The following is a 22,375-nucleotide window of genomic DNA, read 5'->3' on the forward strand; positions in this document are numbered from 1 at the left end:
CCAGAAAGATTTAGAAAGATTTTCCAGACATTATAAAACAAACATAGTTCTTCCAGTTCGTCCATTTTTACATTATGGGCTGTTTAATCTGGTTTGAATAGCTGAAAACAGACAGAAAGAATAATAGAGTATGGATTTGATTTCAACTTTAGGGTGACACACTGCTCCCAGCCTATGATACTTTATAAATATGCTACGCTTCCACATGTATTAGTAGTGCATGAGGACATAAAACATGCTGGAAAAACAAAAGTTACCAATCTTGAGTAGTTTATAAATTATATGAGTTTTAGATATTATAATTTTGACAAATAACAGCCCAAAGAAAACATCACTTTCTTAAGAATTTTAGATGCCTGTGGTTCTGTGAGCAGGTGTTGTTTGGGGGGAGGACATCAAATTAAATCATAAGCATTTGCTTATTACAGTACAGTCTGTGCTTCGTCATTATTATTGATTTGTTAAGTCCCATAAGCAGCACCTGAGATAAATCCATCCATTCATTCATTATCTGTAACCCTTATCCAATTCAGGGTCGCGGTGGGTCCAGAGCCTACCTGGAATCATTGGGCGCCAGTCCTTCACAGGGCAACACACACACTGACACACACACTCACACATTCACTCACACCTACTGTCACTTTTGAGTCGCCAGTCAAGCTACCAACATGTGCTTTTGGACTGTGGGAGGAAACCGGAGCACCCGGAGGAAACCCACGCAGACACGGGGAGAACGCTGAGATAAATCAATGAATTAAACAGCGTAAAAGAGCTTCATTTGACACTTAAACATTTCAACACTGATGGCAGTCACTGCTACCCCGAGCTAGTCGACTTCATGGACGATATATGGACGATATATATTTCTCCAAACATTTTTGCTGACCTCAATATTGCCCATTGTGTTTACGCATGTGTTTTACATAAAAATTAATGTGACCAATATTTTACACCATTGCTCAGTTCTATCCTCTTTCTTCTGTGGATCTCTCTATTCTGAGGTCTACATGGATTTGTTTGAAACATGGCTCTATTTAATTTATGTTTTATTTTCATAGGATAATTAAACATTTTTATTTTACAATTCCAATATTTGAACACTTTTATTTGTTTGTTTTTGTAAAGGGGTGTAATTTCATTAACATGCTATTACCATTGTATCGGTGATATAAAATTACTTACAATGAAAATAATATAGTTTATCGCAATTATTTCTGTGACAATACATCGACCACGAAAATGGCTGTTCTGACAAGGCCTGTAAGCATGGTCTGGGATGATTTTGTGGGAGCTGGCAACCCCGGCTTCTGGCGAAGCAGCGTGGGTGAATGGAGCTGTTAGCATTTAGCTGAGAGCCGAGCAGCACTGGGTTGTTCTGGATGTGTTTTCCGTGTCCCGAAGCTCCCTGGGTTTATCTGAGTCATGATGAGCGAGCGGGTGCTCTGCGCCTCTCCGAACTGGTACAGCTCCCGCTGCAGTGATGTGAACCGAAGCGGGGTGATGGGCTTCGGAGCTAAAAACACCGTGTACTTACTGAGAGTCACCCCACACTCAGTCTCTCTCACAGGTCAGAGAATAACACCACTGCCTCGGTGTCAGGAAACCACTGCTGGGAGCCTCACTCAGATCTGGAGGGAGAGCAGGTGGAGTAGCCCCTTTGTTGACCCTGATTTCTTCTCTCCTCCGCAGGTGAGCTGAGTGGTCACACAGAGAGGGTCTCAGGCTTTGCCTTCTGTCCACACGAGGGACTTGAGCACCTGGGTGTCAGCAGTTCAGATGATAAAACTGTGAAGATCTGGGACACTGGGCTGAAGACTGTGCTGACAGAACACACTGCTCATCAGGTACGCTTATTGTCCACTGTATCAGCTCCACTGACCCTACAGGAGCACTGTGTAGTTCTACAGTACACTGTAGTCCATCTCTCACACTGCCTACGTTTGTTAGCCCCTCGCCCTGTTCTTAAATGCCCAGAGCAAGGTAGGGTTTGGGTGGTGGATCATTGGTGGGGTGTGAGGCAACACAACTGGAGTCAGGGAGCACTGATATTACATTAACAACAAGTGACACGTTCGTTTGTGTTTGCTCAGAGCACTATCACCTCCGTCCATTGGTCTCCGGTGGACAAGGGTCTGGTGGTGTCAGGTGATGAGAAGGGCATCGTGGTGTGTTTTTGGTACGGCAGAAACGACACCCACAGCTTCTTTCCTGAACCCAGAACCATCTTCTGCTTGGCCTGCTCCCCGCACAGGGAAAACCACGTCGCGGTTGGGTAAGCAGTGGTGTTAATCCATATTAACCTCGCTGATGATTCCTCTGTGTTAACAGCCAGAGGTTTAATCGATTATCTGTGTGTCTAAGGTACAAGGATGGAATGATTGTACTGATAGACATCAGCAAGAAAGGAGAGGTGATCCACCGTCTGCGAGGTCACGACGAGGAGATTCATGGCCTGGCCTGGTGTCCTGAGCCTGGAGAGGAGCATCTGTACACGCGGACTGAGGAAACCAGTGGTAAGTGATCGAGTTCTTAGGCGTTTTATGGAATTATAGATGGGGGAAAATAGATTTTTTTTATTGTTATGATGTAAACAAAGGTGAAATCATCCAGTAGAGAAGCTTTTCTTACTCCAGTTTCTTTATAGTGATGAGGACCATGCATTAAATGATTGACAGCATACAGACATACATCATTTCATGTAACTATTTCTAATGGAGTTTATAGAGATTACAAACCAAGGGTGGGGCCACATTAATATTTACAGATCTGGTCGAGAGCCGCAGGCTGCAACGAATATATCCAGATCCAGCAAATCTGGGCATAGTTCTCCTTCACAGACATGCCTTTGATTTAACGCTCTGTTCACTCACTAGATACTTGCATCTGTCACACAGTCCAGCTCCTGTTTTGCTCACTGGACAGGCACTGGCAGTGTGGTCATATTATTCCAGGGATCCGTGTTTCTTTTCTTGAGGCCGATGAGGGCTTCTACACACTTGAAGCCCACTTGCTTTCCCTTCACTCCAGCCAAAATGTAATTAACTGTCCGTTTGTCTTGAAATACAGGGCGCTCATCATTGACTTTCCTTTGCTTAGACATTTTTGAAAACTACACCTTATTGACGCCAGAAATGTAGGGTGAAGCTGTGATCACGGTGCTTGTGGACATTTAAACAGTGCCTATTTTATTTTCATAAGATCCAATGGCTATTGCAGAAAGCAGGAACATAGCCAGTAATGTAGGATCTGTTGGGCCATGTACAGTTGAGCATTGGGCCGTGTATAGCCCTCGGCCCGAGGTTCAGATCTTCACTCATCACATCTTTAGTCAAATGTGACTTGGTAAATTTCTCTAGAAGAGGCTGTTCGCTAGGGCTGTGCCATGTCGTATCGTTCGCAGTGATATTGGCATCATTTTTAAACAATACAAAAAATCTATATTGTGATTATAGTGGTATTCTAACTTGTTTACGTAATGACGTCATCCAGTTTCCCATAATATGGCATACGTTCTGTACTTGAGTCCTTTAGGCTCAGTGAAGTACGGTGAAAAGTGGCTCTGAGGCCCCTTCATAATTAAGTTAAATATCTGTTCACATCTGGAACCTTAAGTTCTTCTTGCTCACTGTGCTATCTGACAGCCAATACATCCAATGGACTGACGGAGATGGAGGGAGGCGGCTACCTCGCTTCTGGGAGCCGAGATCAGACCGTTAGGATCTGGAGCACAGCCAGAGGCAAAGGTGAGAATACCTGATTAGTTTTAATTATATCCTTTATACTGAATTATGTTCACAAAAAAAGAGCATAGCATTAGCTTCCACTGTTGGCATTCAAAAGGATGTGTGGTTCTTCTCGCAGGGGTGATGACCCTCAAACTGCCTTTTTTGAAGAAAAGAGGGGCAGGAGTGGACCCAGGGGTGAAGGAGAGGCTGTGGCTCACTGTTCACTGGCCTAAAAGAAGACCTTCTCAAGTGGTGTCCAGCTGCTTCGGGTACAGGCATTTTAAGTGTTGTGTTAGTTGCGAAGTTCTCTGTGTCCTTTCTGTGGCCTTTTATCAATGACTCTCTTTGTTTTGTGCACACACAGCGGAGAGCTAGTGGCATGGGACCTCACAAAATCTGGCAAGCAGAAGTGGACATTGTTGGGCAGCTCAACTGACGGTCAGAACCACAGCCGTATAGTTTTCAACCTCAGCTCGGTGCATGTGGGGGACAGAGAGCTACTGATCAGCACGTCCATGGACAGAGAGGTAGACTCTACTGTTAAACATATCACGAATTGTGACTCCCATTAGGTCCACTGTTATTCCATGCGTATAATCATATTCAGGCTCACGCACAGACAGGTCCCAGAGGTCAGGAAACAATAACTGTTCTTTGAATTAATGTAATGCCGTTTAAATAGTGCTCAATTTAGGCTTGGGTTGTAGCTGTGGGTGGGGGGGTGGGGAATATAGGTTTACATTCAGTGTGCTGTGCTGTGCAATATGCCAGGATTATTCCACAGACTGAATCTTAATGAGAAAACCGTTTTGAGTTTTACCTCATTACTGTCATGCTGCATAACCCTAGTGCAAGCAAACTTACCTGCTTTAAATTGAAAAATTAGTTGTCAAAATAGATTTTGTAAATTTGTAAATGTTTCTAAACACAGTGTGATTAGTGAATCAATTTATTGGCCACTAAGCTCGCACACACAGAGGTAATTTTTCTCTGCATTTAACCCAATCTTTGCAGTGAAACACACATTTACACACACTAGTGAACACTAGGGGGCAGTGAGCAGTGCTCGGAGCGGTGGCCAGCCCTTGCCATGGTGCTCGGGGGGCAGTTGGGGGTTAGGTGCCTTGCTCAAGTCTATATCCAAATATATAGATTAGTCCAGACATCACTGGAGAATTTCTCTCATTTTTAATGTTGTGTTTGTTTAACAATATGGATGTGATTTTTGTAACTGTGACTGTGTCCAGATTAAGTGCTGGGATCTGGAATCTCTGGAGTGCTGCTGGACTCTGCCGACTCTGGGAGGATTTGTGTATTCCATGAGCTTTTCTCCTGTGGGCACTGGGTGTTTGGCGTTGGGCGTCGGGGACAATATGATTCGAGTGTGGAACACACTGTCTGTACACAACCCATTCGACATGAAGACCTACTGGCAGAATATCAAATCTAAAGTAACAGCGGTAAGCCACAGGTTTCGTAAACAAACAACAAATCAGGTGTTTGGTTAATTTATGCTGCTGATCAAGTTAAACATGGTTCATTTTAAAGGAACACTGTAGTATTTGTACCTTTTAAATTATTCTGATGCTCCCCTGACCTATAGTAGGGAGAATAGAGCCTCTGTCGATGCTACTCTGGGCTCAGCACTGTAGAAACCGCCCTATGAAACTTTTAGATGAGGGTAGGAAACGGCCCTCTTGATTTCAGGGCAGTTCTGTAACCGCAAGTGTAGGGGGAGCCAAGGAGCAAAGATGCCAAATCTTATCTAATGTTCATTTTAAAAGACTGTATTTTTCTTATTACCTTTTTGTCAGAAAGTAAACACTTCTCTGTCTCATAAACAGCTTCTAATTTTTGCTTTTATCACATGCAAGTCTTAACCAAGCAGAATCTAAACCAACTATATGCCTCTCTCCTCCTTCTCCTTTCACATACTGCAAGTCCAGTTAATCAGGGCTAATTACACTCTCTACATAACCACGAACGCATCATGGTTGTGAAACGTTTACCTGGCTGTGGGCTCAGTATTACACTGGGAGGAAACATAGTGGAGCCTCATGTCAGCCGGCATTACAGATGCCACCATTGGGTCGTAGATCTCTGTATAATTGGCTTAGTATTTTTTCCTTGTTTTGACAGTTGGCCTGGCATCCAGTGAAGGAAGGCTGCTTAGCTTTTGGCACAGACGATGGTAAAGTGGGAGTCTATGAAGTTTATTCAAACAAGTAAGAGCACCTGCAGCAATTATTACTGTCTTTATCCTACTTAGTTTCTAGGATATAACGCAATACAGTGTTGAGCTGTATCACAGCAGCTTGTTCTGTTCACTCTGTCTACTGCATTTGCATCTGGTTAGTGTCAGCTTGAGGATAGTGTTGATATAAAGCACATTTTTGTTTCAAATGAAGTTCTTCTATATTATTGAATGATCGGACTGAAAATGGAAGCATTAACCACTGTATCAAGGAAATGGAACTGAGACAACGGTGTACAGTCATATGAAAAAACAGGCTAGTCCCAAGGTCCACAACATATTAGACATATAAAAATGCTATTTTCTACCAAAGTCAGTGTTGGATTTCTATTTATTTGCTTAGTTAATCAAATTGGACAAAAATAAAATATAAAAAACGAGCCATATTTTTGCACATATTGTAATTTAATTTTATGCAGAAAACTGCATGGTGAATAGCATTGTGTTCTCTGTAGATTAGTCAATATTTGCACTTAGAAAATAGCCAAACATCTTGGAGTGTAACATATCCATTTCTGAGATATATGCAACATTACACCACTATCAACATCTTGCTAACTTTGAACTATTTTTAGCTCCATGCTAAACAAAAACAAAATTGTGTGTGCGCGCTGACATACAGGCCTCCTCAGATCTCCAGCACGTATCACCGCAGGACAGTCTACTCTCTGGATTGGGGACCCCCCATCCCACCACTATCATTCGGTAAGTCTCTTTTTTTCACGTTTCAACAAGTTAATTCATGACACCCTCTGAGGCCCAGCAAACATTGAACTAGGAGTGACGCCAAGAGCCATCCATCAGCAGCAAGCGTGGCCCAGCACTTGCTTAATGTGCACTGGTAATTGAGTGAGCTGCTGGCGTTAGAAGTCAGTTGCCTTTCCTCTCAGGTGCTTTCTGAGGGAAATGGAGACGCAGGAACTTCATTTGCAGGCCGGCTGCCGCCGCATGACACTTTTATCGCCTTATCTGTCATCAGGCTGGGAGACCGCGGAGATAATTGCTTTTGTTTTGAGAGAGCTGCTGACAGGGAAGTGGTGGTGGGGGGTAATTTGTTTACACCCTTTCTGCTGGCTGGGCGCTTCTCCCATGCCCGTCCTCCAGGATGCCGGTGGTGGCAGGACGACGTAGCGGATTATTCTGCATTTAGATTCTCACCTCAGGACCTAAGGGTTATTGAAGCTGTAAAGAAAGGAGTTTGCAGATTTCAGTGTGTGGTGCTCTTTAGAGATGTGTGCATATTCAATTTCTGTTATTGTATTTTGTATTTCAGTGAGGCTATTGAATATCTCATTATTAGTTTAAGGAACACTCTATTATGTTTACCTTAAAATTACAGCTTCAGTATCATTGCTATGCTCCACTGACCTGTATTAAGGAGAATAGAGCACCTGTCATTGCTGCTCTGGCATCAGTACTGCAGAAACTGCACTATGTAACTTGTAACATTGATCTCAGTATAGTGCTGTAAAAATGAATTACACTAAGAAGAGTCCCAGGAGCAAAAAAACTGTTACTAAAAAGTATTTGAGTTAAATAAATAAATCAGGGGGGCGGCACGGTGGTGCAGCAGGTAGGTGTCGCAGTCACACAGCTCTAGGGACCTGGAGGTTGTGGGTTCGATTCCCGCTCCGGGTGACTGTCTGTGAGGAGTGTGGTGTGTTCTCCCTGTGTCGGCGTGGGTTTCCTCCGGGTGACTATCTGTGAGGAGTGTGGTGTGTTCTCTCTGTGTCTGCGTGGGTTTCCTTCGGGTGACTGTCTGTGAGGAGTTTGGTGTGTTCTCCCTGTGTCTGCGTGGGTTTCCTTCGGGTGACTGTCTGTGAGGAGTTTGGTGTGTTCTCCCTGTGTCTGCGTGGGTTTCCTTCGGGTGACTGTCTGTGAGGAGTTTGGTGTGTTCTCCCTGTGTCTGCGTGGGTTTCCTTCGGGTGACTGTCTGTGAGGAGTTTGGTGTGTTCTCTCTGTGTCTGCGTGGGTTTCCTCCGGGCGCTCCGGTTTCCTCCCACAGTCCAAAAACACACGTTGGTATGTTGATTGGCGACTCAAAAGTGTCCGTAGGTGTGAGTGAATGTGTGTGTGTGTCTGTGTTGCCATGTGAAGGACTGGCGCCCCCTCCAGGGTGTATTCCTGCCTTGCGCCCAATGATTCCAGGTAGGCTCTGGACCCACCGTGACCCTGAACTGGATAAGGGTTACAGATAATAAATGAATGAAAGAATGAAATGAATCAGGTAAAATTACAGCTGCCGAAAATGTCAGGACACAACAGGTTTGTATTTATTCATGTTTATGTTATAGCAAATAGCTATGTCTGGAAATAAACAGATACATACACTTCAAGTTATCACTGTTTTTTCCAGGTAAAATAATTCATGGCATTGCTGAAACTGGAAATAACTTTGACGTTTAACTTACGGAGCCGTCAGATTTAGTTGCTATTAAGAAAATACATATATTAATGAAAAAGTTACATTTCTGGAGTTAGAAATTGTAGCAATGTACAGTGTCTAAGATGGTGGTTTGAAGGCACAAACTAAAGAAAAGCAATGAGAGTTACTAATAATTTGTTAAGTATTAATAGTCAAAAGGCCAGTGTGTAGTGCTGATGTTTGCATTTGTGTATTGTGGAGGTTCTGGAAACAAGCCCTCATACAGTTTGTACAGTTGTGGTGGAGAGGGAATCATCTATCAACATGACCCCTGGAAACTGTCTGGAGAGGCCAACAACGTCGACAAACTCATCCGGGACACCAACAACATCAAAGTAAGACACTTCAGATACACACCACTGAACTCTGCTGTCTGTCCAACAGCAGCTATTATTGGACAATTTCCATCACAGTGTGTTGTTAGCTGTCTGTTCGCTGAGGAAGCAAAATTGACAATTAAGCCTCATCCACATGGATCTGTTTATTTAAAAACAAAAACAGAGATTTTCCTGTCTGTCCCCCCAGTCGAATACAAGCGGCTGCATTATCACGCCAGTCCAGTAGGGGGCCACAGTACCTCTTAAACACCACGACACACGAGAGAAACACAGAGGTGTTAATCCAAAATCACTCCAAGCTCCCACTGTACTGCACTGAACAAGTCATGAAAATATTTCTAATACAGCATCATTTAATATTTATTCGTATGTGTGAAACAAATCTAGAGCTAGCTACTTGTACATTGTAGTTAAGGAGTGAGTGAGTGCATTTCAGCCAGAGACACGCTGTGTGATGTCAGCGTTTCCGAAAAAACTTCAAATAATAATGCTGTTTTTCTTGTGGATGGGAGGCCAAAATGCAGACAAAAACTCAAATCAGTGTGGACCGGGCCTTGGTGTTCTCCTCCAAGCGTGTTGAACAGCCCAGTGTTAGTGTTTATGGCAGGTCACGAGTCTCCACCTTCCCAGATTGGTAGTATAATGAGGAAGGGTAGAAATTTTGTATGCTTATGAAATTATGGAGAAAATATAAGTATTGTTGACAGGTTCTCTAAATCATCTTAATATTTTTTAAAAGAAAAAGTGCTTTTGTTTTCCGCAGCACAAGCTCTCCCCTCACACGGACCTCAGCTGGAAGCCGGATGGGAAAGTGTTAGCTGTTGGAAACGAAGATGGGTGAGGTTTCCACTTATGATGCTGTGTGGAATTGTTTTTTTTTTTTTTACTCTTAGACTTGGATTAGTAATAGGGTATATTGCTCTAAAGGCATTGCTGTTAGAGCACACTCACTTAACTTTAATAACCCAGCTAATATGTAATTCATGTTCTGACCTCCTCTCAGGCCAGTGGCTCTTCACCTTTTTGACGATGTGACCACTTTGTGGGCCGACAAAATGTTGCAACCTCCCTAGTCGCTTATTAAGGTGACTGCAAGGAGGAGCTGTTGAAATTCGCAATTATAAATTTACATTACAAATATATGTGGAAGACCAGGACATATGCCATTATTCACAAAATAAAAACTGCACTATGTAACTTTTGGAGGTGGGTATTAAACCACCTCTCCCGCTTGATTTCAGGACAGTGCGCCCAAAAGCAAAAATATAGAATCTTACAGAGTGTTCTTTTAATTCTTCTGTAGTTTTTTAAATGCAGCTGACAGAAAGTGATACACACACTCACCTTTCTGTTTGGCAGATGATATCAGCAGTGCTGCTCATAATAATTCAGTGTCCTTTTAATTTCCTGCTGTAGAAATGTGTGCAAATAGTGAGTTTAGAAAGGAATGATGATTGGTTGGTGTGTCAGAACAGGAAAATAATCGTATGTGTTAAGGCATCAAGTAATTCATCCATCAACCACTCTGAGAGGGCTCTGCATCTGTTTGCATCAGTGTGTTTTTGCCGAATCACTCTCGCAACCCACCTGGGACCATGTCAGTGCCCCTAGGATCAGAACCATTGCCTGAGGCTTAGCAGAAAATAACATAAAGTATAGTTTTTTTGCAGCTAAGTGTGCTGTCTGTGGGTTGCAGCTCTATAGAGGTGTATGGTGCTCCCAGTCTGAAACTGCTGTGCAGTGTGCAACAGCACCACAAGATCATCAACGCACTTCGCTGGCACCACCAGCACTCTGACCAGACTGAGCTGCACTGTCTGCTGGCGTCCGGCTCCAGCAATGCCATCATATACGTCCACGACCTGCGCAGTGCCATTGGTAAGCAGCCTCTCACAATCTACTTGTCTGAGAAGGCTTTATAGAACTTGTTTGGAAAATGTTCTGTAAGGATTTGGCATTATTCAACCACAAGAATGTTCTTAAGTTCAATAACAAAAGTCCAACTCGTCCAAGAGTTGTTAGATGTTTCATCACTCTGGAGAATGTAGTTCCACTGCTCCACAGCACAATGCTGCAGACTTTATAACCTACACATTTAGCTGTGTCCAGAGCGTCCCGTTTTATTACAAACTCTTATCTGTATGCATTAGCTGGTTTACATATAGCGGAATTGAACAGTTCAGTAATTTATTTAGCAGTTAGGAACTACTTCAGATTTTTCTGTTATATTTTATATAGATAACCCTTCAGAGAGTCCAGTCCTGTTGACTGAGGCTTTCCGCACTCTGTCTGGCCACACCAACAAAATCACTAGCCTGTCCTGGAGCCCTCACCATGACGCTCGCCTGGTGACGGTCAGTTACGATGGTACAGCCCAGGTAAGTCATCTTAAAGCAGAACTGCGTACACATGTCCAATGTGGTGAAACGTTTGCATGAATCTCTGTTTCCAAAGTCTTGTCTGCATGAGTTCATTCATGTTGTGTGATTGTGTTTTGACGCAGGTCTGGGACGTGCTGAAGGAGGAGCCGCTGTGTAACTACAGAGGTCACGGCGGGCGACTGCTGTGTGTCCAGTGGTCTCCTGTTGACCCCGACCTGGTCTGGACGGGCGGTGATGATTTTACCATTCATGAATGGGCAGTGTCCAAGCAGGAGCACGTCAGGCCTCCCAAGAGTGAGTGTTATACACTGAACGGCCACTGGATTAGCAACACCTACATTGTTTCTACACTCCTTGTACATTTTATCAGCTCCACTGAGCACACAGGGGCACTTTGTCCTTTTACAATTACAGACTGTAGTCTGTATACATCCTTATCCATATTCCACCCTACTCTTCAAAGGTCAGGACCCCCACAGGCCCCAGTTACAGTGATGTGTTAGTGTGTGTTGTGCTGGTGTGAGTGGATCAGCCACAGCAAGTGCTGCTATGGTTTTTAAAGCCTTCAGTGTCACCGCTGGACTGAGAATTAATTCTCTATACTGCATTATGAATATTACAAAACAAGACAAATAAAATATTTCTTTTATTTAAGGGGTGAATGCCTCTTTCAATTATATGACCTTCAAATCTGTATATCAGTAGCTATGACAAAACATTAGTGAGCCCTGTAAAGTTGTCAGGATTTCTGCATGAATGGCTCATGCAGGTCCTGGTGTTATTTCACAAAGCAGGATTTCACTGTTAGGCTTAAGCCATATTATTGTAAGCCTTACTGTGGGGTTAAGTCATAAAGCCTTTTCAAACAAGCCTCTCCATCTCTTTAATTTCACTTTTACTGCACAGTATTTTAAAGAAGTGCTTATTAATATGAATGAGATGTGTGTAGGGTATATGAAAGCTGCCATTCCGGTGACACTATAATAGTTTACTATAACTGTAAATGAAACAGGACAGAAATGTAAACATTTTCCTGAACTTGACTATACTGGGCAACCTTTTAAGGGAATTGAGGGAATAAGCTCTTGAAATGAGACATAGAGTGATATAAAAATATGTACTAGCCACCAAACCAATGACTCATGTGTGAAGTGAAATTCATTCATTGTCTGTAACCCTTATCCAGTTCAGGGTCACGGTGAGTCCGGAGCCTACCCGGAATCACTGGGCACAAGGCAGGAACACACCCTGGAGGGGGCGCCAGTCCTTCACAGGGCGACACACACACACACACATTCACTCACACACCCACGCAGACACAGGGAGAACACACCACACTCCTCACAGACAGTCACCCGGAGGAAACCCACGCAGACACAGGGAGAACACACCACACTCCTCACAGACAGTCACCCGGAGGAAACCCATGCAGACACAGGGAGAACACACCACACTCCTCACAGACAGTCACCCGGAGGAAACCCATGCAGACACAGGGAAAACACACCACACTTCTCACAGACAGTCACCCGGAGGAAACCCACACAGACACAGGAAGAACGCACCACACTCCCCACAGACAGTCACCTGGAGGAAACCCACGCAGACACAGGGAGAACACACCACACTCCCCACAGACAGTCACCTGGAGGAAACCCACGCAGACACAGGGAGAACACACCACACTCCTCACAGACAGTCACTCGGAGGAAACCCACACGGACACAGGAAGAACACACCACACTCCTCACAGACAGTCACCTGGAGGAAACCCATGCAGACACAGGAAGAACTCGCCGCACTCCTCACAGACTGTCACCCAGAGCGGGGCCTTATGGTGAAGTTGTAAAGTGTTCTTTTTCCAACAGGTAAGAGACGTGTGGAGCTGGAGAAAAAGAAGGTGCCACAGAAGAAAACCAAGAAGAAGAAAAAGGCAGCTGGAAAGGGCGGAGTGAAAACAGAGGGGAATGAATCCCCCATGGGCGAGGAGGAGAGAGGGGGCAGTGGAGCGGATGAAGCACAGTCAGAAGAAGAGGAAGAGGATGAAGATCGCGAGAGCACCGTCTCTGCTGTTACACACTCCACAGGTAATACTCATCTCATCTTATGATCTTACTGTTCTTTATCCTGGGCCATAAAACAGTGACTGCTGGATTAAAACATTCTATCTCTATTTTTGTGTCTGTCATTTGACCTTTAATTTTTCTGGTTGAATTCAGGTTCATCTAAAGAAGCCAGCGCTGACAGGTGTACAGCAGAGAAAGTACAAAATGGTGGGAGATCCTTCCTGACAGTGAAGAAAGAAGTAAAGGAAGAAAAGAAAAAAGACAAACCAGGTCAGTATTTGTCTGTTTGTTTGTTTTAATGCCAAAGTAACAGAACCATAAAAACCTACATAAATTATGCCGCATAAAACTGGCGTTCACTTTTTACAGTTACGAGGTGGGGGTCAACATTTTTAACTCGCACAGCTCAAGGAAGTTGAAGACTTTAGAAATAAATGTCTCTCCATCGTTGCAGATTTATTTCAATAAATTAACCTCTGTAATCTTGCTTGTGAGCATTCATTTGTTTTTCTGGGTCCTAACAACACGAAACGTACAGTGGCATGAATGAGCATCCAAGTGGACATTTTGTGTATGCTGCTTAAAAAAACAACAACATTCAGACATGACTCCTAATGTATTGAGAGGACCCACTAACATTTTATGGGGTCAGGGGGTGGAGGGCAATACAATTATAAAGTAGAGAAGTAAGAAAATCAAGTGAAAATGATAATGAAGAAATACAAGAATGCAAAAACAGTGCAAACTAGAGCAAAGGGCAAAGAGAACAGAGCTAAAATGCTTATCTCTGCTGCAGTGGCTCATTATTCTTTAAAAGAACAGGCACTGAAACCAGTCACTTTGAACAGAGCTGTTTAAATAGGGAGAGTGCTGCTGTGGTGTTTGATCCGTGTGGTATTTTGACCAAAGCAGGTCACAGATATTTCATTAAGGGCCCAGAACTGTGTTCATTTGTTAAAAGGGTGGAGAATATGTCACCTTTTAAAGGCACAGTCCTGTCAAAAATGGCTAATATAACTAATAACAACTGCAACCAGCCACCAATTAACTTCACGAGAATGATGTCCTGCTAAGCTCCTATTGTAATAAGCCGTGGCTGGGTTATTCCTTTTAATGCCTGATAGGGAAAGGCTAATTTTGCAGTAGAAGGAAAGCCTATTACTCTGTAGACTCTGCAGAATGCACTGTTGCTGAAATGTCAGCCAGCTCTCTGCCCTTGCTCTAGACTTAAATACATAGATTTACATACATCATATTTGAGTGCTCTTGACCTTTTCCAACAGAGTGGTCATTTTCTGAAGTTCTGTGGGGGAAAGCGATAATTGGAATTGGTTTGGTCTTCTTTTCTTAGAGTTATCTCTGAAGAAGAGGAAGCCACGCTCCATGCTGCCTCTCAGCACCTCCATGGATCACCGGCCCAAGGAAGAGCTGCAGCAGGACTGTCTGACGCTGGCAGCGGTCAAACACTCGCACGGTCAGCCATACATTGCGGATTTTAAACCATATAATAGTACCAGCTTTGCTGTGTTTGGCTTGGCCGGGCAGACAGGCTTTGTATTCTTTCAAAGTAGTAACTATATGATTAACTCATGATCCTTTAGGATTTAAATTAAATTGCATTATCATTCATAAATACAGAAGCTTATTTTTGACAAAACAATGGCCTGCTCTGATATTTAACAATAATATAAACCTGTTTAGCCAAAGTCTATTTCCATATATATTTTTTTGTATGTTAACACATTAAATAGGGAGGTTTTTGATGGTATTTTCCCACATTATATAAATAAAACTGCAGAGACTGTACCTCCAGTTCTGTGACTGTCCATGTCTTTGTTTTCACGCTGCCTCTTTTCTTAGATGAGTCTGTGAACTGTGTGCCAGGCTCTGGAGAGCACCTTCATCTTGGCCTTTTCACAGACAGGGAGGCCCTCTGCAGGATGTTTCAAGAAGAAGGTAAAATAAATATCCACAGACGATGGTGCTTGCATCTTTAATTTATTTCTGCAGAATATAGACAATACAGTGTTTAAGGACACTTTCTGGCTTGTGACCTTAGGCTCATGTGCAACTATTATAAACGGTCTTGTTGAATTTTATACTGTTCTGTGGCGCTGAGTGGACATCTGAGGCCACAATGTGTGCTCCATAAAGGAACAATGTGTGATATTTTTATCTTAAAATTACAGCTTAAAAATCATGTTATAGGGAAAATAGAACATGTATCATTATTAATCTGGGCTCAGCACTGCAGAAGGTGCACTATATATCCTCTAATATAAATTACATTAGCCCCAGAAGCAAAAAGCCCATATTATACCATGTGTTACATTAAATTAGCTGTGTATTATGTGGTGGCGCCACATTTTTAAACGTGTAGTAAATGTCAGTGTTAACAAAGCAACTGCAGTAAATGCCCATTTTTAATCAGGGTGTACTTCCCACTGGGGTGTTCTTTGTAGAGGAGAGTCATGTGGAAGCAGGTCACTACGACTCTGTGGTCTATCTGCGGCTGTGGAAGGGAGACCTGACCGGGGCTCTGCACGTGGCCACAGAGAAAGGAGAGCTGACAGACCACTTGCTGAGCTTAGCCCCCATGGGTAAGTTTATTTTGAAAAAAAAGTCGTCTCTAAACGATTGACAGGCAGTGTAGGTAAATTCACTCTGATCAGCGCCTCTGTGTGTGTGTGTGTGTGTGTGTGTGTGTGTGTTAGCTGGTTTTCAGGTGTGGTCTAAGGCTGTAGAGGCATATGTGAAGCAGCTGTGCTTGCAGGAACAGTTCCTCAAAGCTGCCTCTCACCTTGTTTCCATCCACAAGATCTACGAAGCCATCAGCCTCCTCAAAGGCCACCAGTTGTACAGGCGAGTAACGACTGTAAAAATGATTTGCTGTGCATTGTTCTCTCAGCCGGATCATGTCTGTTAATATTAGGATTGAATATAATTATGAATATTTTTTTATCTAAGACGATAAAACAGAAATAAGGCACATACTGCTGAAATGTCTCTGCTCTAATGTCTCTTTTCAGTGTTGTATTAAACACAACCAGAGCTGATGGAAACGCAGCCTAACTCGGTTATTCACTCGAATTTAATTTAAAAACAGGATGGAGATCTGGCTATTCCAATGTAATACGTCATGAAAGAAATCTGAGATCGTTTCCTAATGAAGCCTCATCGTGTCACTGGACACAGCTTTATTCCCCTGGTGCGAGATGATGGTATGACTGTGTGAAAGGATGTGGAAGCTAACTCTCTTGTTAATTGTTGATCCACAGGGAAGCCATTGCTCTGGCTAAAGCACGGCTGCAGCCTGACGACCCCGTGCTGAAGGACCTCTACATGAGCTGGGCTGCTGTGCTGGAAAAAGACGGCCATTACACTACTGCGGCTAAATGGTACGTTAAAGAAGAGACCTCTGGCAGAATCAATCACAGATATGACACACAATGATTTTTGTTTAAAAGCTGAGCAGTCGGACTTTGTGAAGCATAACTCAGATTAAAATCAGTTTATTTGAATTAGTGGCGTATGTTTTTCCAGAACATTTAAGGGGTAAATATGGTAATCACTCAATTCTGAGGAGGAAAACATGGAATAGGTTTATTAGTTTTTTCATTTCTGAAACAAATACTAGGTAAGCCGCAGTCGAGAGGGTGCTTACAGACCTTGAGGAGCTGTTGAATCTGGCTAATTTAAATAAAACATGACTCCACCGAGACAAATGGCAGTTAAAACAGTGGAATGGATTATCAAACTGCTTCGAGAAGAAAATCCAAAATGGAGTGCGGTAAAAGATGCTGGATGATGCTAGTCAGCTGTGTCTAAAATAAGGTATTTTTGTATAAAAGCAATGGGAAACAATGGGAGATATCACAGAGTCCTTATACAGTAGGAAACTGGAAAAATGATATGTGCAGCACAACAAATGAAAGACAAATAAGTGAAAACGGGAGTCAGTGTTTGTAACTGCGCTGTAAGAAATGGGCTTAATGAAATGTACCTGATGAGCCTCTGATTTAATTAGAACCAGTCTTGGCCGCTTGCTTTAACAGAGAGAAACGTGTAAGTTCTTGCATTCTAAAAAAAAAAAGCATCAGTCCTTGGAATACATCAAACATAAATTGAAAGTTTCTTGAATTGCCTCGTCTGGGTAGTTTACAACTCTAATTTTCAGCTTTTTTAGATCATGTTTTTACACACCAAACTAAATGCAAGAACACTCTGTAGAGATCACAGAAAAGTAGATATGTCTGTGTCTTTTTTAATGCTCTTTTTTACTTGTGGTCAAGTCAGAACTAGTGATAACCATTTGGTTTTCCACAGCTATCTTGCAGCAGGCTCCAGTTTTGATGCGGCGAAGGTCATTGCCAAAAAGGGGGATGTGATGTCACTGAAGACAGCTGCTAACTTGGCGAGGCTCGCAGGAGAGTGTGACCTGTCTCACTCTCTGTCCTTGAGATGTGCCAAGGAGCTGATGCTGTCCCAGGATTGGCTAGCAGCACAAGACATCCTGAGGACACAAGACACGTTATTGGTGAGTTGCCCGAATTAAGTTTTGTGCTTTGTAGATCTTATGAGCTGGAGTTGGCCAGGTCCACAGCGAATGTAAAGGGGAGCACTCAAAATGAAATATGTTTTTCTCAAGGACCTTGGCAGAGTGTGGTTGGAGACACAAGTTCTTTAGTTCTGGAGCGTTAGAATCATTAAAAAACAAGTATGGGAGTTGGGCGGAGTAGTGTAAACCCATGCTTAAATAAAAATATAATTTTTAAAAAATAATAACAGTAATAATGACTCAAGTGGAATCTGTGTTCTTTCTATAATACCCAAGTGGAAAAATAAAAGTAACAGCTCAAGAAATCTGCAGTAGAACGTTTTACTACGTCCAGCATTTGCATTTATCTGTCCTTTTCTTTTTGCTCAAAATAGAGAAGTTTGTCACAAGGCAGAACAGACACTGTCAACAGTGAAATGAAAGTTAATATATTTATTGTGTAGATTGAAGAGATTGAACTGTATACACCAAATGATTCCTAGAAAAAATCAGTCTAGTGACCTCTAGTCGAAACCGTAGTGATTTGAAACACTTCCCCCATCAGACAGTGACAAAGTTGTGGTGTGTTCTTTATTATTAAGCTGATAAGTGCCTCATCTAGCTCTTTTTAAACCTTTCTGTCAGAAAAAAATAAGATTAGCCATTTATCAATACGATATTTGTAAAAAAAATAAACATTTCTGTCCATGAAACAGATTATATTTCACACTAAGCACGCTAAATGTTAATTGAATATTTAATACAAATTTTAATATATAAAATTGCTATAATTTGCTAAACAATATATTATTATATACAGAATTGTGTGAATGTGTACATAGAAAATAACAATCACAGTTCTGGGATCAGAAATAACATTTTCCAACTTTCATTTAGAAGCATTTTCAGTCAAAATGTTATGAGCTCAGCATCTTGCACTTCCTTAGACATGCACTGTTAGAAACTGTTTTGTCACTCTCTAGGGTCATCAGCTTGTGTTGTGTGTCAATGAGCTGCTTGCTCAGAGGCTGTCGCTCACTGCTTCAGTGAGCTGGAGTTCAGCATCGTCTCATGCCTGGTCTAAACCCACTGAGGAGGACTTCCTGCCCGCTGTCCAGAGAGTGTGGCAGAGTGAGTTTGGCCTGGCCACAGCTGACCTGTCCCAGATAACAACACTCCATCAGCAGCTGAGAGCCATAGAGAGCCCTCCTGCTACTGCGAGCATGCCCATTAAGCAGGTGTGCCCCAAGTCTGTTAGATTTATTTAGTTGTGTTCTGTAATTATTAATATAAACATCTGAAAAATAGTCTTCTCTTCCAATTTAAAAACATACATATTAAATCGCATTTTGATGAGATACAGTATTGTGCTTCCATTCTTCAGCTGTTGTCCCAAGTGGCTCTGGACGTAGCTGTGTCTGTGGTCAGTCAGCTGCTGGGTGATTGGGGCTCTGCAGTAGAAGGGCTCCTACGAGCTGTGGCTAGAGGATTTGAGGTGGGCCATTTCTCTCTAATGGCTGAGATGTGCCAGCTTCTTCTACCCCAAGGTGAGATACGCTCAATCATTTCAACACCATTAAAGGAAAGGTTACCTGCATCCATTTCTCTTTTTTTGTATTAAAAAAAAACTATTATGAATGGGTTTTAGGTTCAAACCTCCTCTCAACACGTTCCCTCAGAGCTTCTCTCGCTTCGTTCCCTCAGACATTTTCCCAAAAGCTACCACCTCTCAAATTCATAAGCTTCTCTAAATGCACAAAGAAAATCAAGCTGTGATTTTCTTTTTATATTGCTCTCATATCCTCCACAATTAAAGCATTTGCCAATTTCACTTTTCCTGCAGGATTGGATTCTATTGCGCTCTGTAAACAAAGACTTGTGGAAGATGATGAAAGGAGCTTGTTTGCTTCCCAAAGCCTGGAGGCATTTGTCTGTTACCGACACCTGTACTCAGAGTGGTGGAGGCTCAGCTGCAGCAGCACCACAGCAGCCAGCAGCATCCAACAAACGAATGGCCTCCAAACATCGGTGGAAAACGGTGGTGACACCAGCCATGAGAGAGAAAATGGGTCCCTTTCCGAGGCTCATGGTGTCCAAGCCATGCTAAGATTTGACGGCTTCTGGAAAGTTCTCCTCTCCGAGCCCCATGCCAACCTTCAGGCCACCCAGAGAGCCATCAGAGACGTCCAGGGCAGAGTGGCCAACTTAGTTGAACAACATAGCCGCCAACAAGTGCCTCCACCAAGCCTGGGCACGCAGCCACAGACACCCTCCACTGAGCCAGACAGCTCTGACGTACCTGCGGACCTGGACAACAAGCAAAGGTTCTGATGACTCGAGAGTGTTTGATTAGTTATCTCTGTTTATTCTGCTTTTAAAAAAGTGATGCCAAAACCAAGATCCTAATTTAACTCTTTAATCACCTGCAAACTAATCTAGTTGACGATAATAGTATATATTTTATATAAAAGCGTCTTCATACCTGTTCCAATTAGGTTAACATGCACACATCTCACAGAAGAGCATTAACAATAGCTAATGGGACACTCTGAGTCAACTGCACATTAGCCATGTCCGGTACCAAGCACCTGCTCAACATGTAGCCCCTCCAGCTTCTGTATTTATAAATGTTTTAAAATTCAGATTTAAAATTCAGCCTAAAACAAGCATTAAAGTACATTATGTTAATGGTAGTACAGCACAAGACTGCAACCCTGAATTCTGTGTCAGGTATTAGGTTTTTCGGCATCATCTCTCTCAAACCGCCCAATAGGCATTAACTCACATGTATTATATGATCAGGGGCATCCTTGTGATGTCAATGAATGGTGTCCATGATTGGCACTAGCTACCCTTAGTGATATATCACTGACATCAATCATCAACCTTTGGGTTTTATATATATATATATATATAAGGAATAATAAGAAATAGTCTGCTCAATGTAATCATCTCACAGACCTTCAAGATTCAACCAGAATTTAACAAATCACTTTAAACAGTTACAGTACTGTTCCAAAGCCTTAGGCCCCTAAGATAGTGATATATATTTAAACTAATCCCTTCTCAGTGAGTGTGGGGCTTGTATAAAGTTATATGTAAACACAAACAAATAAGAAATATAAGATCATTATTTTTCTATGAAGCAGTGGGTGAGAGTGAGTTTGAAGAACAGTGTTTTGTTCAGATTCTCCTTGATTTACATGAATTTGTTAAATCCACAGCACACATTATTTACAATCATTATTGATTCACCACTAAAACTAGGCACTGGATCATCACCTCAAATAATACACACTCCACGAGGACAGAGTTAAACACGTTCACACACAGAGGATCACACTGGAGGAATGTGATTGGGTTTATTCTAATGTTGGCCGTTATTTGTTGTTTGTTTGTTTTTTAGTAAATTAACACTAGCTGCTCATATAAATAGCTTTTTAAATCTCAATCTCTGGGGCCTAACACTTTTGCACAGTACTGTGTGTCTGTGTGTGTGTGTGTGTGTGTGTATATATGTGTATATATATATATATATATATATATATATATATATATATAAATATATATATTGTGTTTGTTGTTGTTTTTTTTGTTTTTCTTACGGTATTGTATTGTAAAAATATAAAACTTTTAACACTTTACAATAAGGGTACTTTAATTAATGATACTTAAGGCAGTATTAGGTAACAGATCTTATTAAAGGATAAAGTGCAATCACAATTAATCATTAATCAATGATAGTAACAAGAATTAGATTTATTTTAGGGTTTTTTACAATATTATTTAATGTTAGTCCTTTATTATTATCATTAATTGTGACATTACTTAACCATTTAATAAGGTTTATTACTGTTTTAAGCATCATGAATTAATATACCCTTATCATAAGTGTTAATAAGTGTGGTTCTTAAACACATTTTGGTAAGAACATGAACTATTTTAAACAATAATAATAATAATAATAATAAGTGCCATAGACTTTTGCACGTTAATGTACATTTTTAAATTTTGACTCCAGTGCCACTTTTGTGGTACAGCAATTACCTTACATTACCTTATTGCAAATATAGTCTAGAAAATGTCTCGGTGCATCATTGACTTATTTAGCTTTGCACTGGAGCTGTGAGGCTAGATGACAAATTTAAGACACTCTCTGTTTCTCTCAGACCTTCTGTTGCAGATACAATGTCTCTTACTGCGCTGGCTGCACAGACCACAGAGCTTCAGAAAAAGCTTGCTGCTCTCCCAGACTCTCTGAAAGTAAGTAGTGGGTTGATCCTATGAATTCCTAAAACTGTTGCAGGAGAAGATTGCAGGTCCATCACTTAATGAAGCCTATCTCTATATATCCCTATTCAGAAATACTCATTCCCTGATGTCGTGGAGTGTTGTATCATCCTCTTGTATTTGGAGAAGTACTCAGGAATGATTCCTCGCCACCTCTGCGAGACAGCTATGGGATTGTTGCTCAAGTATGGAACCACAGGCTCACTCCACAAAGCCTGGCAAAGGTTCACTTTATAAAGGTGTCTTTTCCCGTCCTGATAGCACTTTTTTGGATGGATAATATATATTTGTACTTTGTTAAATATTTAAACTGAACCTGACCCATGGTCAGCTGTAACGTCTGTACATGAATAAACTTT

The 22,375-nt window shown here is 42.0% G+C and overlaps 1 protein-coding gene across 1 annotated transcript; it reads left to right on the plus strand.

Annotated features, from left to right (window-relative positions):
- The first annotated feature begins 1,249 nt into the window (after positions 1–1,249).
- Positions 1,250–22,375, plus strand: gemin5 (gem (nuclear organelle) associated protein 5). The gene is made up of 28 exons (XM_066645799.1): positions 1,250–1,567; positions 1,690–1,844; positions 2,091–2,272; positions 2,362–2,513; positions 3,642–3,743; positions 3,862–3,994; positions 4,090–4,252; positions 4,973–5,185; positions 5,865–5,950; positions 6,602–6,684; positions 8,606–8,739; positions 9,506–9,579; positions 10,439–10,620; positions 10,981–11,120; positions 11,246–11,417; positions 12,992–13,210; positions 13,343–13,459; positions 14,541–14,663; positions 15,050–15,145; positions 15,652–15,789; positions 15,904–16,051; positions 16,468–16,587; positions 17,516–17,726; positions 18,710–18,964; positions 19,111–19,273; positions 19,570–20,050; positions 21,896–21,989; positions 22,089–22,375. Exons 1-28 carry the CDS (start codon positions 1,423–1,425, stop codon positions 22,251–22,253), a joined length of 4,446 nt encoding a protein of 1,481 aa, XP_066501896.1. The 5' UTR covers positions 1,250–1,422; the 3' UTR covers positions 22,254–22,375.

Source organism: Hoplias malabaricus, chromosome 15 (assembly GCF_029633855.1).
Source record: "Hoplias malabaricus isolate fHopMal1 chromosome 15, fHopMal1.hap1, whole genome shotgun sequence".
Taxonomy (NCBI): Eukaryota; Metazoa; Chordata; class Actinopteri; order Characiformes; family Erythrinidae; genus Hoplias; species Hoplias malabaricus.